General features: G+C 39.2%; 1 protein-coding gene across 1 annotated transcript in view; it reads right to left on the bottom strand.

Moving 5' to 3' along the window:
- Positions 1–13,547, bottom strand: part of LOC139913964 (protein-tyrosine kinase 2-beta-like) — a 32,108-nt gene extending 18,561 nt beyond the window's left edge. The window contains exons 1-16 of the mRNA XM_071902137.2: positions 13,442–13,547; positions 12,935–13,325; positions 11,388–11,566; positions 10,019–10,106; positions 9,711–9,790; positions 9,489–9,551; positions 8,972–9,026; positions 8,712–8,852; positions 6,734–6,808; positions 5,967–6,068; positions 4,662–4,779; positions 4,024–4,063; positions 3,441–3,472; positions 2,803–2,850; positions 1,237–1,331; positions 978–1,059 (exon numbers count right to left, since the gene is read on the bottom strand). Of these exons, the coding sequence (XP_071758238.2) occupies positions 978–1,059; positions 1,237–1,331; positions 2,803–2,850; positions 3,441–3,472; positions 4,024–4,063; positions 4,662–4,779; positions 5,967–6,068; positions 6,734–6,808; positions 8,712–8,852; positions 8,972–9,026; positions 9,489–9,551; positions 9,711–9,790; positions 10,019–10,106; positions 11,388–11,566; positions 12,935–13,138 (1,402 nt within the window). The 5' untranslated portion in view covers positions 13,139–13,325; positions 13,442–13,547. The remainder of the gene's footprint in view (positions 1–977; positions 1,060–1,236; positions 1,332–2,802; positions 2,851–3,440; positions 3,473–4,023; positions 4,064–4,661; positions 4,780–5,966; positions 6,069–6,733; positions 6,809–8,711; positions 8,853–8,971; positions 9,027–9,488; positions 9,552–9,710; positions 9,791–10,018; positions 10,107–11,387; positions 11,567–12,934; positions 13,326–13,441) is intronic.
- Between the last annotated feature and the right edge of the window lie 4,783 nt (positions 13,548–18,330).

Genomic DNA, 18,330 nt, shown 5'->3' with positions numbered 1-18,330 from the left:
TGGGTGTTTGTGGGCTTTTATTTTGAAGTTTCCCATAAGGACCCGCGGGAGAATTAGTGTAAATAAGGAAGTAGTACGTTTGCCTGTGTACTGCGTCTCTGGTCGGAGATTAAAAAGGAAATATTTTACCCCGTAACCCGTGCTTCATTGTATACTACACTTGAATCCAAGCTAATGGAAGAGTTTATACGCACTTTGAAAGGTCAGCGGCAAACTGGGTCAAAATTCAAGTAATTTGAGTTTTGATTACGTTGACTAACTGTTGCAGCCCTACACCAGAGCAAGCTAAACCCAGCGTGAATAATCGCCCGCGGCCACAATCAATTAATTGTAGAAGCCAATATCGACATCGCGATTAATATACGATTAATTGTGCAGCCCTAGCTTCTACTAACGCTAGCTTCTACTAGATTAGTTAGTGTGAAAACCATGTGTTAACAACAGGACTGCGATTGATATCCTGCTAACAAGCTGGCATTATCTAAACACAATCAGATGTGTCAGTGATGAAATGATCAGTTCCCAGTCAAAAACGTCTGTTCACTTCTGTTGAGACGACCAAGCTCTACAGTACATATAGAAATGCAATCAGATGTTCACAGCTATTGTTGTCCAAGAGCTGAGGGCATCCAATATGGCCGCCAGCAGGTCCGTTACATCACTTGAAAGCCCTCTATCAGGTAAGTCTTTTCCCCGAAAAAATCCTCTGGCGCACAGGGAGTGATACGTTTCAGAATTTGACTTACCACTTTAATTATATCCTTTGCTGCAAGCCAAATTTCCAATCAGGGACACCAAAACCTTGACATTAGTCAGATTCAAATTCTGGCTCATCATATGTATCATTATGCTGCACTTCTCCTTTAACTTTCCTGTTGTCTTTGACAATTAGCTGAAACGGCGGTAAGACACTGAAGGACTCTGACATACGGAAGCACCTTAAAAGGAAACAGTAAATGCAACAGCCACTTACTCACCAGCTTCACTGAGAAACTTCTCTTTTACATCAGCTGAGCAGTCCTTACACGTTTTAACAGCCACACGGATCCTCTCCCCTGTCTACACACACACACAAATTTACCCATTTAGTGATGAACATAGATGCCAAACCAACATAGACACCATACCTGATACTATGAGTAGCCTACTAATATGAAACTAGTATTAGGACCTGCATTTTAGTAGTAAAAAGTTGCTTGTGTTTTTTATTAGAATGCTTTTGCTGTAGTAACTCACTGGGCTTTTGTAAACCCCGTCATGAACCTCTCCGAAGAAGCCCTCGCCCAGGATTCGACCCACCACGACGTCATCTCTGGAGAGGCTGTGTTTCTCTGAGCACACACGCGCACACACACACACACACACACACACACACACACACACACAGAGGGAAAGGTTGAGGAATTTGTTCTGCCAGATCTGGGCTAAAAATATTTGTACATTTGAATTTATTCATAAATTCCCATCTGTCGAAAACAGATATTTTTGATCTAATTTCTAATGTCCCACATTAAATAAAATCATATTACAATAGCTTGGAAGATGGAAATTATTTAATTATATATTGACTTTAACAATGGTGAAAAGAAAAACTTATTTCTAACAGTAATTTTAGACATATTGTCAAATTGAAAAAATCTGTTTGAAGCATATATAGTGAGGGGAATTTGTATTGGGACAGTTGAGAGAATGTGTTGTGCATTCAACAAATGAATATTCCAGATCAAAAGATGACTATGATGAAATTTAGGGGCATCCCATTTCACATTGCTGTCCCAACACTTCTCTGTCATGTGTTCAGCCTTTGTCCCATCATCCCATCTTTAATGTGACAACTGATGGGTTACATGAATGAGAATGAGATGAGAAATGAAATGTTTTCATTGCTTTGCATCATGTGTGTGGGTTGGAGGTTCCCAATTTACAAAACAGCACTTGATCACTGCTTGTACTCAGAATGAGATATTGACTCCCACGCTGCATTCAGATACTTTCAGTATACAGGGTGTGACAAAATAATGGAAACGCCACATGAAAAAGGAAGTAACTAAATCACAATTACAAAGGCAGCTACACAGGTCAGTCATATTAAGCTCAATGCCAATTAGTAGCGGTGGAGGACCGACCTCTGAAGAGTCGATTCCACCAAATATTTTTTTGTCTGTGTTGATAAAAGAGCTAATTGGTCAAGAGGTAATTAGGTAGTAATTAGGACTATTAGTAGGTGAGCGTCATCCTGGTTGATTCTATCATATTCCAGGGTGTTTCTGTTTTCCATGGCACATCCGTAGAGCCGAGGCAGGCATACATGCAGCTAGAAACTGAGCTGAACATAGACTAGAATAGTATGGAGGAGAGTGTGAAAAGACACATTCATGCATTTTAGGTAAATTGGAGCAAAATTCACATCGCGTTTCATCATTCATCTTTTTAATGATATTACTTAATTCCAAGGGATTCTCTACATTGTCACTCAAATTCAGCTAGTGCTCTTGTTGCTTTGAAAACTCACATCTAAAAGTGGTGATTGTCAGATCTCTTTTAAAGCTGACACATACTGCTACTTGGCATTCAACTTAAAATGACTCACGTGTGTAACTGCCTTTGTAATTATGATTTAGTTACTTCAAGTCCTTTTTCATGTGGTGTTTCCATTATTTTGTCTGTCCCATGTGGACAGAATTTCTTAATTGATTGCTTGGATTTGGGTCATTCATAGCAATTTATTAGTACAAGATTTCCATTTTTGTTGGCAGTCCTTGCAGAATCAAATTTTCCAGATCTCTGTCGAACTCTACTCACCATCAGAGTTCATCGTGTCTTCAGGAATCTCAGCATAAATATCAGAACCTGGAGTTAAACAAATAAAGAAACCATATCAAAGTTACAGGTGATACACTGTTTACCCTACATTCATTCTCCTGTGTTGGGTCACCGCAGTGAAAATCTGCTTAAACATCTGCATAAAATGTGAATTATGAGAAACATAATTTAATCAACTGTCATCCCAAATCACAAAAAAGTATGCAGTCGTGGCTTAGTATTGGTGCTTATCAAAATACAATATCCAAATACTCAGAGCGGTTTGAGAGATAAAAACTAAACTGGGGCCAGAATTTCAAGAGATTGAAATGGAACCAAAACCACTAATGAATGAAATGAAAAAGTGTGCTAGGGGAAACACTGGTACTATGTCTAGAATTTGAGAATAACTCATAATCATTTTCTATAAATGACTGAAAAATATGACCTTCGGCTCTACAGCAGTCACCCGAAACCAGGTCTAGAACAGTGTTTTTTCCTCGCTAGTAGTATAGAAATACAACACAAATTCTGACAAAAAAACACCCAAATCCTCCCACATTAAAACAATGGTCATATCTAATGTCATTGCATGTGTCAACATCAGTGTAAGATCAGCTTTAGCAGACTTTACTTACCCACACTTCTCTGAAGACTACGAGGGCCATCACTGGAAGAGAGAGAGAGAGAGAGAGAGAGGGAGAGAGAGAGAGAGAGAGAGAGAGAGAGAGAGAGAGAGAGAAATATTACAGAAAATTCTAACTGTCTAACAAGCACGATGAACGAAAACGTGAAAAGCCATGACAGGTTTTATTAGTTGTTGACAGTCATTTAAATTTCTCTTTTTAAGCAAGCAATTAACAACATTTCAACTGCAACTCTGACTGTTAAACGAGGATGTTTTGGACTGTGTCTTCTCGTGCCAGCAGACAGAAACGCAAAAAGAAAAGAGATTCCGGGTGTAGAAGGGAGGAGAGATTAAAAAAGAGCTGAAAAAACAGGTATGAATAGGAGGGTGTGAAAACACCTCCCAAAAACACTCAAAAAGGTAGTGTACCTAGTCACACACACACACGCACACGGTATGCTGCCAATGATTTACCAACACTGTGGTTTTTACACATTGGAAAAAAGTCTTAAATGCGTCATCCTTGTGTTAGATGCATTGTTTTTCTATACATTGTATTTTTAGATTTTTCAAACTAAAGTAAAAACACTCACCATTTTGGAATGTCAGGCAGCGCGAATCTTGCTTCTCTTCCTGTAAGAGCCAGACCATTAGTTTTTATGTAGCGACTGATAATGTAATAACTTATGAATAATATATTAATGTAATGAATATGTCCCTGTAAATGGGTCAAAAATGTGATGAAATGTAATAAATTAATGGATAATATAATAACATTTTAAGACTGACTTTGTTATATTTTTCCCGATAACACTGGCACTATAGGATTTGGACATAGCTTATTATTACATTACATTACATTACATAGACCAGTGATTATTACATTATGAGTGATTTAATATTTTTTTCAACTGGTAATCATTCTTACTGATAATATAACAACTGCTCACAACAGTCACAACACTTAACAAGTTAAAAAAAATTTTTAATTGTTTTTGCACTCTCTCTTATGTGTTTGCTATGAGACTTGATGGCTTTGCTTACTTGCTTGCTGATGCTGTCCATCATTGTCAATAATGATGTTGCTGCTATTATTAAAGTGAAACGTTATTACGCTACAGTAGCTGATTTCACTCATTAGATTTTATTACATTTTTGACCCATTTAGAGGGACATTTTATTACAAGCTATTACATCATTATTAGAAGGAAATCACTCAGGTGAAGTGTACCTTTGTTGGGCCTGATAATGAGCGAGCTGTCAGAGTTGGTTTCCAGTCGACAGTAGCCATCAATCAAGTCGGCCATATTCTCTGCTACAGCCAGGGAGGAGGTGTTAACTGACAAGGGCTGTTAAAAAGCAAACAAAAAACATAGGTAAGAACCTGTCCAGTGCATCAAGGATACTCCCAGTAAATATATTTAATAAATGACAATTGTAGGTGAGGCCATGCAAATCAAGACTGCAGCCAGTTCAGTAGCACTTCACAACACCAACTCCCACAAACTGCATATAAGATCTTTTGAAAGGTGGTGTAAAGACTTTACTCAAAGAGTTTGGCCATTCAGAGTGGCTGCTAACATTGCTGCAAGATACAGGCATTGTTGCCAACAACTCAAACAAGCAAGGGAGAGGGTTTTCATCCAAGAAACTCAAATCAGATCAGAGAGCACTCCAATTATTATACGCTTTAGGGTGCCAGCTGAAGCACACATTTTGCACTTGCAATTGGTGATAAAGGAGTATTTGCTTCCAGAGTGCACTTTTCAATGACTTGTTTGCGACACAGCATGATTTTAATACATTTCTTAGTGAATAAGATGAAAACTCTGCGCTCTTAGCTCAAGTAAGTGATTGCCCTCATGCAATCTTAGTGAAACTAGACCGGTGTGTTTTGGAATGGAGAATAGGGCTGAAGAAGCTAGAGCTAAAGGGCAGTGCGAGCATTTATGGTTCTGCGTTGATTATTCTGCATGTAGACCACCAAAACATAGCAGTGTCATGCTTTGTTAACACAGAAGTAATAACAGAAGAAGTAGTAGTGTTTACATTCTCTGAAGTTCGTATTCTGGGATATTTCTCGCAATGGATTCAGTGACATCTGGTAGTCTTTATAATTTGGAGATGAGGTGTCCTATAAATCAATATATTTGCGAAACCTCTTCAGTTAGTCTCTCGTCGGTCTGCTCCATGTTGTCTTCACTATTGGCCGACATCAACCGAATACAGGTAGGAGGAAATACAAAGTGGGCCAATCACAGGTCTTGCGTCGCCCTACGCGCAGTTACATTTGTGGTGCACGTAAGCTATGGCGGCAGCGCAAAGACTTACGGCATAGCTTCAACGCAGAAGAATAAATTACCCTTGAAGAGGCTATGGCTAAAGGATACAGGGCTAAAGAGGCAAGGACTAAAGAAGCTAGGATGAAAAGAGCTAGGAGAGAAGAGTTAAAAGAGCTAGGAGGAGCTAGGGCTAAAAGAGCTAGCAATACAGAGGCTACAGCTAAAGGAGCTAGGGCTAGGTGGGTTAGAGTTACCTGTCTAGCTCCCTCCATGTGGACAGTCAGCAGCGCCCGACCATCATTCTCCATAGAACAGCGAATACTGCGGACCTGAGAAAAACTGGCTAGACAGATGGGCTGGAGAGGACGTACACGTAAAGATGTGGAAAGCAGAAATAAAAGCAAGATTAAATAGGTAAGGAGATAGGCTACTGTACCTTGACATTTTCATTATTGATGTTATTTTTCTGTACATATGGTCTATCTTAATATTTGTACAATTATTTAGATTTACTTTCATACTGCATATATTTGATTTTTTTTCGTACAGTCTCACTTACATATTTTTGCACATGCTGCATACACGGTGTAATTAATACATTTTCATACTTTTCGTTCCCATATTCTTAAGACGTTCTGGTGTTGTAATTATCAGTTGTGCTCTGTTTGATACCATAACATTTGCTCTATTCTTATTTATATTCTATTTGTCTTTGCTCTTATATTATTACTATTTGCTGCGGCAACCCAATTTCCCCACAGGATCATTAAAGTTTCATCCTATCATCTCATGTTATAACAACTTTTTTTCCCTACAATATGACAAAATGCCTGGTGAAGGAAAACAACTACAATTCATAATGTCAAAAAGGTGTCACTTAAGCAAAAGCCAACAATATCTTGTGAACTATGGCGAGAGGGAATATATCATAAGGTAATGTTAGGAAACAAAACTGTTACTTTAAATGTTTTCGGTTTTTGTATAATTTCGTAACAAAGACAGAAAGAGAGTGTGAGCTCACTGTTGAGTTCTTGTCAGCTTGTTGGCTGATGCCTTCTGGACCGATGACCAGGTCTACTGTTAGTCTCCAACCTTCCTATGGATACACACACACACACACACACACACACACAGTAGCGTTAGACCGATATATCAGTTTGCTGATATATGGGGCCAATATTGGCCTAATTGATGCCAAACTCCGTACACACATTCAGATGTCCTAGATCTACAACTTTGTCATGGGACCACCCATGTCCCCCATCTTGATTTTCCACTATTTCGTGTTTTTTTCCAATGGGCTCTCTCATTTTTTGCCCTATCTGCGCCAAAATCAGAAGATAGCTTCAGGGGACTGAGATACACAAACCTACTATAAACGAGCGCAATCTCATGAACTGTTTGAGATAAAGATTGTTTGAAGATAAAATGTGTCTAATATCAGAATACTTTGGCCTAGAGGGCTGCAGTTTTGTGGACATGTCGGCTGAAGTGAGACGAATCTTTCGTACTCTGGTCCCTAGCCCTGATTCCTCTGTTAATAGCATAAACTGACTGTGATCCCAAACCTCCTAAACCGTACGTTACAGAAAAAACACATACAAAAAATGTTAATATCTTGAAAACTGAACGTACGGTAGATTAAAATGTACAGTTGCTTTAGTACAGTCTGATAAATTGACAATGTCATATGTTCAAGACAATTTAATCAATCTTCATCGAACAAAGAAAGACCAATGATGTCTGTACTCTCAAGATGATGTCTGTAAAGCCATTTTTATATTGATTAATGTGGGGCACTAATACAGTTATAACATCCTTTCTGAGGCTTTCAACATAGGTTGGACTATCACCAAATTGGGAGTTGGGCTAGTGTTTAGTTATACTTTATTGCTCCCACAGATGGAAATCACTTGTGAAATTAGAAGTAGGTAAAAAAAATAAATAAAGAAAACATCACAGTTAGACAGAATAAAACAAAAGACACAGTCATTCCAGACAAAGAGAAAAACGTATTGTATATGTGAGAGCGAGCGTGCGTGTGTGTGTTTATCACACTGGGCGTTGGCCTAGTGGTTAAGGTGTCTGTCTATGAAGCCTAGGAAGAAGATGAAGTCTATGAAGAAAAAAAATCCTTTGCATACATTTTCTTGTAGTTATTATTTTCTATCAGATGTCTGACCAGAGAAATCATTCCAGTGTGGTGTGGGGGATTTTACTCAACAGTCCGCAAAACCTGTATCGAAACCTGCCTCACTCTGCTTTAAAGGGATATTTCACTTTGGTATAACATGGTTAGTTTTCAGCAGCCTTAGGTATCTGTTTTTATGGGCTGACCTGCTACCGTTTTTAAGTTAATGCTAGCTATCAGTAGAGGATCTAATTTTTTCAAGCACTATATGTAATTACATCAAGGCGTAAACCGTGCTCCAGACTGTCAATTACATTGTCGGTGGTAGTGCAAGGATATGTATAACATAATGAACAAGCTTTTTTTTTTAACCGGATCTTCTTTTGCATTTAAAATGTAATAACAAAAGTAAATATATGTCAAATATTGCTGCTAACCCCCCTAAAACAATTTTATTATGGCTTTCAATGGAGAGTTTTAGTGTCCCATGATGGTCTAAATGTTGTTTCCAACCAGACAAGAATACATTTCTGGGGGAAACACTGAATACTTATAATTATTTGGCGTGAAATTTTTCAACATATCGAATGTAAGCACAAAATATCAGATATTGACAATCAGTAGCAGCCTTCAAAAGCCCATATCAGTTGAACCCTAATACACACATATTCTTAATACTACTGTATACTAGAAAAGGTTTTCCACTGAGTCTGCATTAATTCTCTAAACCTTATGTTAACAGTAAACTCAACAGGAAATAAGCTTTTTTTTTGCGTGTGAGGAACAGCATAATGTCCTCAAAAACTGTGAAAACGTGTGCATACACAAACATGCACACACACGCACACACACACCCACACACACTCACCACCAGTTGGCAGGCGAAGCTCTCTTGTGTGTAGCTGTAGCACTGGGCCAGGGTGGTGAAGAACCTGGCCATACACTGGTCCTCCTTCAGAGTGGAGTAGCCCTGGAACGTCTGCTGGACCAGCTTCCGAAGCTGCTTGGACTGACAGACACACACACACACACACACACACACAGATACAGAGCATAGAAAATTCAAAGCAATGTACAGCAACAGTAAATGAAACCAGTCAAATGAATGGACTTCATGCTGCTTTATACCTTCATGCTGTCAATCAGCTCTCTGGGAAAGAACAGGTCCAGCCCCACATCCTTCCTAATGGAGGAAAGTCAGATCACCGTCACACACTGTACCATAAAACAAACGCACCCTTTCAAAGACAAGCTCTCAGCCAAGACACGGGCATCTATGAGTGGGAAGAACATGATTTTTGCATATCTTTTTTTAAATATTATTTTTGCATTTCTGCTTCATTGGATGTCATTTACTGCTAGCCAGCTGATGCAGTCAGTTAGTGAGAAAATGGCAACAATCTCTTGACATATAGTTACAGTCAATTCAAATGCACAGCACAGCGGATAGATTAGTAGATTAGATTAGATAAGTAGTTCTTTCTAGAAGTAAGTTGGAACAGCAGTGAGATATTTTGTGTCATGGAATGTAACAAGACATGAAATGACTGCAAAAGGGAGGACAGTTCTGGGTTTTTTGAGGAGGAAGCTGATGCACACACACAACCTCTCATTGTACAATAACACAATCACACTCAGGACTTACTCTAAGAGTTCAAAGTTGGACTTTTTCTCCAGTCCGTTTGGATTCATGTCTTTGTAGAACCTCCTGTGAACACAGTGAAGCATCCAGCAGCCCTCAGTTTTTTCTTAAAGTGAAACCATTTCCAGTACATCTGTTTTCATCGATCTTATACTTACACCACAGCAAGTAGACTGTGCATATGTGAATGTGATTGGGAGGGGTGTAAGTTTGTGTAAGTGGTACCTAATTTCCAGACAACCTAGTTGCAGCGCCATCCCATCGCTGACTTTAGAGGCATAGTTCTGCATGTAGTCACTTCGTACCTGTGGATACACACACACACACGTTTATCTGACTATCGTTGTATGGATGTTCCATTGACCACATTCATTCCCTACCCATAACCTTAACTTTCACCCTAACCTAAACCTAATTCTAATCATAACCCTAAACCCAAGTCCTTATCCTAAACTAGTCCCTTGTAGAAGTTAGGACCGGCCAAAACTCAAACTAGTTCACAAGGATAAAAGTACAAGAACACACCCACTCACCTGCTGGTAAAAATAGATCATGGTGGTTCTGTCCTCTTTGAACTTCTCCATAAAGTCTGTGGGGATGTATCTGATCCTCAGGTCATATCTGGACAACAAACAACAAACAATCAACCTGCACAATTAGCTTTGCCAAGTCACTGTTTTTCTTTTTAGGATTTTTTAACAGGGGTAAGGTTTTTTAGGTTATTTTGATGCCATTTCTGCTCTATTAGACAGTCCACTGATCGAGTGACAGGAGAGATGGGATGGGTGAACCCGTGATATCACAAGCACATGGCATGCATTTCAGCTAGAATTTGACCAATATGGGATTTGGAAGGCCAATAACGATATATTTAGGTTGAAGCTGTATTCAGTGTTTACCTCAGAATTATATTCTTGTCAGGGTGGAAAGCCTCTGAAACAGCATTTCGACCATAGGACACTATAACTCTCCATTGAAACCCACACTAATGAAATTGTTTTAGGCAAGTTCACTTTTTGGGAGTTTGGCCCATTGGTCACCTTACCCAATATGTGATGAGAGGATTGACACCAAAAGTATCTGTGTCTCTGGCTGTTCTGTCTGGTGCGCTTTCAGCATACAGTATGTTAAGTAATTGGGAGATTAGCATTATCCAAAGTATAACGATAAACCTTTTAGTAATCCAAAATTGGTATTGTTTTTTATTCTATGGACTGTAGATTCATAAATTCTGAAGACGAAATCTCAGTCTTCATCATTAGTGAAGTCCATCAACAATGCAAAAACCTTTAGCTGTCTGGCTAAATTCACTCACTTCCAGTGTAAATAAAACAAGCTACGCTAAAGTCTCGCAGGAAGAGAGATCTTCTGCCATTGAAAATACATTGTTTTTGAGTCCAAATTTTTCTAATTTTATGTCTGTGCTGGCAGATTTAAACGTGTCATGAATTAATCAACCTTAGAGCTACTACAAGTTCTCATTTTCTCACTTTTATTATAATGCTATTTGCCTACGTTTACTTATATGTATGCTAAAGAGTTAGCATGCACACCGTACAGAGCTATCTACCAGAGACACAGTCCTCTTGTCACATACTGGATAAGGTGACCAATGGACCAAAACCCCAAAAAGTCAGAGTGGTCCTTTAAGGAAGGTTTCATTGCAGGCTTTACAGACAAAAAAAAGAGGACCTCCATCATATCAGAGGTATGACACCAGATTTTTGATAAAAGACCAAAATCAGCCTGACATATTGGTCAACAGATCTTTCCAACCAATTTCAACCATGTGAAAGGTTAAGGATGACGTTCTGATGAAGTGAAAATGAAATAAATACAACATTCATGTAAATAACAATTTAAAAAGCACAAACAAAACAAAGCAAAAAAAGTAGCCCTGACCTCCACTCGGCCTCCAGGTGCTGCTGCTCGTAGCGCTGGGTGAGTTCGGACACAGTCAGGTCCGGGTGAATCCAGTGCATCTCGGAGGACTTGAGGTGCTTGAGGAGGAGGCCGTAGCAGAGGCTGTGGTTTATCCCCGGCCCCACGCAGCCGCTGGTCAACACCACATTGATTATTGCCTGGGATAGGAGCGTTGATTCAGTTAAGCTTCCACCAAAATATGAATAAAAACATTACAACGCAGCTCACAAACAGCTTATCTGGCTGATAAGACCATTTTCTCTGAAATTTCAGGTTACAGTCAAGTCATGCTTGATTGACATCTGCCTGCACAGTTCTCCTAGCTACGTAAAAGCCTACTACTACTACTGAAAAGCCTTATCTTTATCAGCCTGCAGGTTCAGATTTTCTTGTTCTTGTTCTTGTTCACGCTAAGTGGTGAGTTTCACAATACGTATGTGCCGCACTATTCATTGATAGAATTATCTGTATGTTACTACGCACGTAGGTCAGCAAACTATCAGCTTAGACAGAACATTGGTCCTGAATGCTCCACTGACATTACTTTTTTTTTTTTATTTGGCAATTTTGCACTATCTTTGCCCTTCTTTATAATTTGGACTCACTCAGGCTAAGGTAAGGCGTGTGGTACATGTTGATACACCCAATTGACGCCCAGAGAATGTGTGTGTGTGTGTGTGTGTGTGTGTGTGTGTGTGTGGGAGGTAGATGAAGGAAGAGAAGAAGAGGGAAACTGCAAGATGATGGGAAGACAGAAGAGGATGAGATTAAAGGAAAGGAGAGGCGTTGGGAGGAGAGTAAGAGGTGATTATAGCAGGATGGAGGAGAGTAGAGATGTGCTAGTAGAGTGGAACAGAGTATAGCAGAGGAGAAAATAGTGGGGTAGACATGAAAAGAGTAGAACAGAATAGACTAAAATAAAGTGGAGTAGAGTAGAAGAGAGCGGAGAAGAGCAGATTTTAATAGACTACAAGAAAAGATTAAAAATCAAGAAAAAAAGGGAGTAGAGTAGAATAGAGCAGAGTAGCATAGAGTATAATAGAGTAGAATATTGTTGAATACAGTAGAATAACATGGAGAGTTCCAGAGTAGAGTACAATAGAGTCGAGTGGAGTACAGTAAAATACAGTTGAGTCCTGTCCATAGAGTACAGTACATCACTTTACAGTGAAGTAGACTACAGTAGAGTACAATAGAATAGAGTTAAGCGGAGTAAAGTACAATACAGTAGAGTAGAGCGGAGTCGATTGGAGTAAAGTAGGATAGAGTAAAGAAGAATAGAGTACAGTACAGTACAGGAGAATACAATACAGTACAGTAGAGGACAGTACAGTAGAGTGCAGTATAGTAAATACAGTAGAGTACGTATAGTATAGTAGAGTGCAGTAGAGCACAGTAGAGTTCAGTATAGTAGAGTACAATACAGTACAGTTGAGTGCAGTACAGTACAGTGCAGTAGAATGCAGTACAGTAGAATACAGCAGAACACAGTAGAGTACAGTAGAGTACAGTAGAATACAGTATACCTTGACAGTCCATCCCTCTTCACATCGGACCAGTTTGAAGTTCTTGCCCATGTTGGAACTGTTGCTAAGGAAACACACTTTGATGATCTTCACCGGGATAAAGGTGTCCCTCGCGACCGTTGCCGTGGGAGACCCATCCGAGGACTCCGATGGGCTGGCAGGAGAGATGCTCCTCCAGGACAGGGTGCTGGTGTCCCCCGACATCACACACACACACACACACACACACACACACACACACACACACACTCAACACACACACACCGAAACACACCCAGCGTGCATGCTACCGTACATAGGCATCCCTTGCTCTGTCACCACAACACACACACCATTTCACTCTCACATACACACACACACAGTCACACATACATGCGTACATACACCGCTGCTAGAGGGAAACAGGAGTTGGACACAACAATCAGAACACGATCATGCTCAACATTGTTTTCTCAATGAACGATTTGCAAGAAGATTCAAGCTCTGCTTCGATTCCTCCGTACTCACCACCCTGACACCAACTTCACAGCCCAGCGCCACGAATCTACTGCCACCGTCTTTAAAACTCAAGGGAAGCGAATGCGAGAAGCTTCACATTGCTTTGTAAAGTGTAGAAGTCATATTTGGTCTTCTTTGGCAGGTTTTACACCAGACTTATCCGAGGCTTTGCCCTGAGGCAACATCAGCGATCGAAAGAGGAAACGGTACTAACGGGCAAATAAGGAAGTTGAAGAGCAGCGAACAGAAAAACTGACAGGACTGATGAAACTTGCCTTGTCACCCCCTGTCACACAGGCAATGGCACATTCCGGGGCCAAACCACAACCCACCCCCACTGTTGAACAAGTGGCATGGTCAAAAGTCACTTCCTCATCAAAAAGCAGCAGAGTTGCCCCCTGAGCAAACGCTCGGTTGCTCTTGACGCGAGGCACCACAGGTGAAAATGGCGCTTTTGGACAGATTAGTCATACACAGCCACTGGCTGTTAAGCGGTTGAGTAAAATAGTTTAATGGTCACTGTGATTTTACTAATTTACAAGCTATGACATTGCAAACATTTTACCAAACCAATTGTTTAATGAGCATATATGAGTCATATTCAGTTATGGTGCAATTATGCCAAATTTAGATCCACCACTTCCTCAGGATAGCTTGAGAATAGCTAAAACTGTTCACATGTACTCAGGTGCAGAGTGTGGAGGCACACTGAGCATGACGCTGTGGATGGAAAATGTTTGGCCCCCTTTCTGGTTTCAGATGGCACCTCCATGGTTTTGACTGAATGACTTCTAAGCAGTGTTAGATGGCTGTGTTTGAGTATGCAGGGTTAGGGTGTTATTATAGAAAGAAAACACGGATAAGTACAGATGTAGATACAAATACAGAACTGAAACAACAGTAATAACAAATATAGACGCAAGCAGCCATTGGTCCAAGCCTATAGGGCAAATGATTTACCAGTGAGAATAGATGCTTGATTCATCATTATGGAAACGTTCTACATCTCCACGGTAGAACATTTTGGTGAGTCCTGCAACAGCAGGTGAAATGTTGCCTGATATATTACATTTGGAAAATTGCCAATTTGTCAAGATTTTGATACTATTCAGCATGGCCAAATGTGACCTGACAAACCTTGGGGCCAGTTACAACAGTTACAAGTATAAAAATTCTGTGATATGAAGATGATGTAGGCAGTTGAAATATGCTGTGCGTAAAATTTGGTGGCGATTGAGGCAACTTTGAAATAACAGAAAATAGGTTTTGCATAAAATTCAAATTGGCGGAAAAAATATCATGCTGGGGATTAAAATCCGTATGTGCATTGGATTCAGCTTGAGCCAAGAAATCTGACGGGGGGGAAAAAATTATTCTAGACCTTACAGTTCAGAAGTTACCAGCCAAAATGTAAAATTGCTTGTTACAGCGCCACCATCTGTCCGATCTCTGTAATTTTTGTTGCCTGAGTAGTGGGGGAGATTGACACCTATCCACCAAATTTGATTGCTGTAGGTACAGATCGTTTTAGGGCAGAAGAAGAAGAAGCAGAAGAAGAATTAGAAGAAAAAGAAGAATCCTAACAAAAACAAACCCCGTCAGGTTTGAATCCCTAATCCAGTACTACGATGGTTAAATAAAAAGAAGGATAAACTACGACCCCCAGTCAGTGATCAGACAACAATATTGTTCAAATTTCCCTCTGTAAATTGGAATAAATTATCTATTTAAAATCTTAGTTTTTTTTAAATGTTATTTTAGGACCACTATATCCAAAAGTAGGCTAACTAAAAATCATATTTCTGAGTTGGAATATATTATGAATAATAATTTGAAGATGGAAATGATAAAACTGTCACTATCTGTTTATGTACGTTTAGTGTGACATCCTGTCATGCATAAGGCCTAAACGCTCTACAATACCTTTTCACATTCTTCACACCCACATTGTTCCACTTGCCTCCTCACACCAAAACAAACCTCGCTTCGTACTCACTCTTTGGAACATCTGCGTAGTCTCAGTCTGCAGCTTCTGAAATAATCAGAAACACAATCCTAAACTATATTTGCATAGTGAATACACTACACGTCTAAAAGCAATGTTGCAAGGTGCCAGACCTAAAACCTCTTAGTTTAAAAAAAGTCTTAAAAATGGCACATATTACCCCCTGCACATTTAGTCACTTTTCACTAACCTGACTGTAACTGCAGCTTAAACAGAGTTAAGAGCGGTGAGAAGCACAATACTACATGACTGTATGGTTATTATATAAGCATCAGGACTTAACAGCTGCCTTTGCTGATGGAAGATCATATACTTAAAAACTGCTTGCACAGTTTCTCATCTATACATACAGTATGTCTGTATATTCTCTTCGTATGAGTTGGCACATATGATGCATTTTCTCTAGATATCTTTCCATTAACATGTTCTGATAATGATAGCGATGCTGAGAACAGGCAGTAATGCACATGATCTCTGCACATTGTCACTTTTTCCTCATATGGTGCCTCCATTTGTAGCTAATAGAGCAAAAAAACATGAAAAAATATTTTTTTTCTGAAAATATTCAGGCATCTTACTCTACATGTTTACCAATTTTGGTGTTTTTTTTTACACAAATCTGAATGATTTTGCCAATTTCCTGCCCAGTTCACCAACACTATTTCTTCATAATGGGCAAACAAATGTGAGTTCAGTACAGTTACATTCATTTTGAAGTGAAGGCATTCATATTCATTGGTGTATTTCAGATTTCCTTTGAGCTGGGCTGTCTGGTTCTCTCAGGTGAAAGTATACCACCCATTTACCCCAGTGCTTCTCAAGCTTTTCTTTCTGCAGTCCCCTGCTCTCTACATGATTAACTCTCTCTGAACTTTAACACAATTGCGCCATTTAGAGGTCAGACTTGTCACTTGCAAAGAAAGAAAGAAATCTGAAGAGACAATAGTTGGAAGTCATTGGGAGGAGAGATTCTCATATTCCAGTTTACACACAGTTGTGGTCAATGCTTATGATAATACTTCTAATGAAAGTGATGCCTTCAATCCCTTTAGAGTCCTTTACAGAGCATTTAAAATTTTGTTGTGAAGTCCCCCCCCCAACAAAAAACATTATTTCTAGAATATTCCAATAGGGGTTTAAAGAATGTCTGGTACTCAATAGTGAGTTTATTATGACGTTATAGTACTTTGTTGTATTTTATATCCTCTAAGGTATAACTATAATATCTCTATAATATTGTTATAGGGATTTATCCTTCTTAAAAGTCCCTATGATATAAGGCAGGCCTAATTTGAATAAAATGCTGTAGGTTACCTAATAGACTAAATAGGTTTGGGTCTTTTTAAAATGTGGATCCCAGATGAAGTTTGAAGGCTACAGTGCATAAATGCTTGTAATCTTTATTTTATCCGACAGAGGGCGATACAGTCCAATTTGACACTGTGGCGGATGAGTCTTTTACCAGTCAATTAGGCTAATTAACATGTTTATGTGCCAGTGTTCTCAGGAAGAAGAGGTCGGCCTGGAGTCTGCATGGGAGTTAAACTAGAGTTCAGTGAGAAGATATGAACTGCTGTTAACATTAAACATCCTGGACAGACTCGCTTATGTTCTCTTGCATGGCGAAAAATGTACGCCAAATTACATTTAAAAAATCTGGTATTTTAATGTTGCTTTGCTTTTCCGCAAAGGTAACTTCCCTATATAATATAACTCAAGCGCTTTTCGATCCACTCTTCAATTCGGCATATATAAAATCCTCTCACGCAGCAATTATTGTGATAAAATGTTAACTTTTAGAATTGGTGTCAGTTCACACATTTTTCTTCCACTGAAACACACCGTGGTAAGCGGCAGCGAGCAGCGTGAAACCGTTCTAAAAGTTGAGATTTTATCGGGAAAAGATACTGTTTGGTGGATTGTGTGTATGCCGAATTGAAAATGGACTCCCATTGATCTATAAAATGAATTGAGTTATATAGTATCATTGTATTCCGTATCGATAAGCGAGGCCGCATTAAACTGCCAGGTTTTTGACTGGAGTTTGGCGTGTTTGTACCGCACGTATCTACGATATGGAAAGATGCTACAAATGGCAAAACATTTTATTTCCAGAAATGTGGGAATTAAATTGTTAGAGTTATGCAATTCTAAAAAGATAAGGCCTGCCACAGACTTATACTAAGCTGCTACAGTATGTTGTCATCAATGGGACAGTCTAGCGAGTGCTGCTATTAGCTGCGTCAAGCTAACCAGAGACAGTGAGAATAAGAGAGGAAGTTTAGTGATTCTGCCTTCAAAATAAAAGTGTAAAAGTTCTTCAAAAGTCACTTACAAAACGTAGGCTATAGATCAGCAAAAACCGCACAAGATAAATCTGGAATCATTAGATTAAATATGGATTGAACTATAACGGTCAAACGGTCTGATTATAAGTTTTTGTGTGTATTTGTGAATTTTTGGCAGTGCTATATATTGGCTATTCCATCCTGCCTTTATGGTTTTGTGGACTTGAGAACTATACACGTATATATATATATATATATATATATATATATATATATATATATATATATATATATATATATATATATATAGACATGTATATGCTTTTATTTTGAAAGCTGTAAAAGGAAATCGTGTTGTTTTACTGTGGTGGGCTTGACACTGGTGCTGCTGTTAGAGGTGCAGCAGTTGTGAATGATGTGATGTGATGTCAACATCCGCTAGAGAGAGAGAGAGAGAGACAGAGAGAGAGAGAGAGAGAGAGAGAGAGAGTGAGAGAGGGCAGGACAATATAAAAGGCTGTTAGGAAAGGAACCACCTTTTATTTGTCGTTTTCCCATCTTTTTTTCTATCTTTGAACAGCAGCCTATGTGAGCCAGCCAGTGCG

The sequence above is a fragment of the Centroberyx gerrardi genome, chromosome 21, assembly GCF_048128805.1.
Source record: "Centroberyx gerrardi isolate f3 chromosome 21, fCenGer3.hap1.cur.20231027, whole genome shotgun sequence".
NCBI classification, from domain to species: Eukaryota; Metazoa; Chordata; class Actinopteri; order Beryciformes; family Berycidae; genus Centroberyx; species Centroberyx gerrardi.
This window is presented reverse-complemented; position numbering and strand designations above follow the sequence as displayed.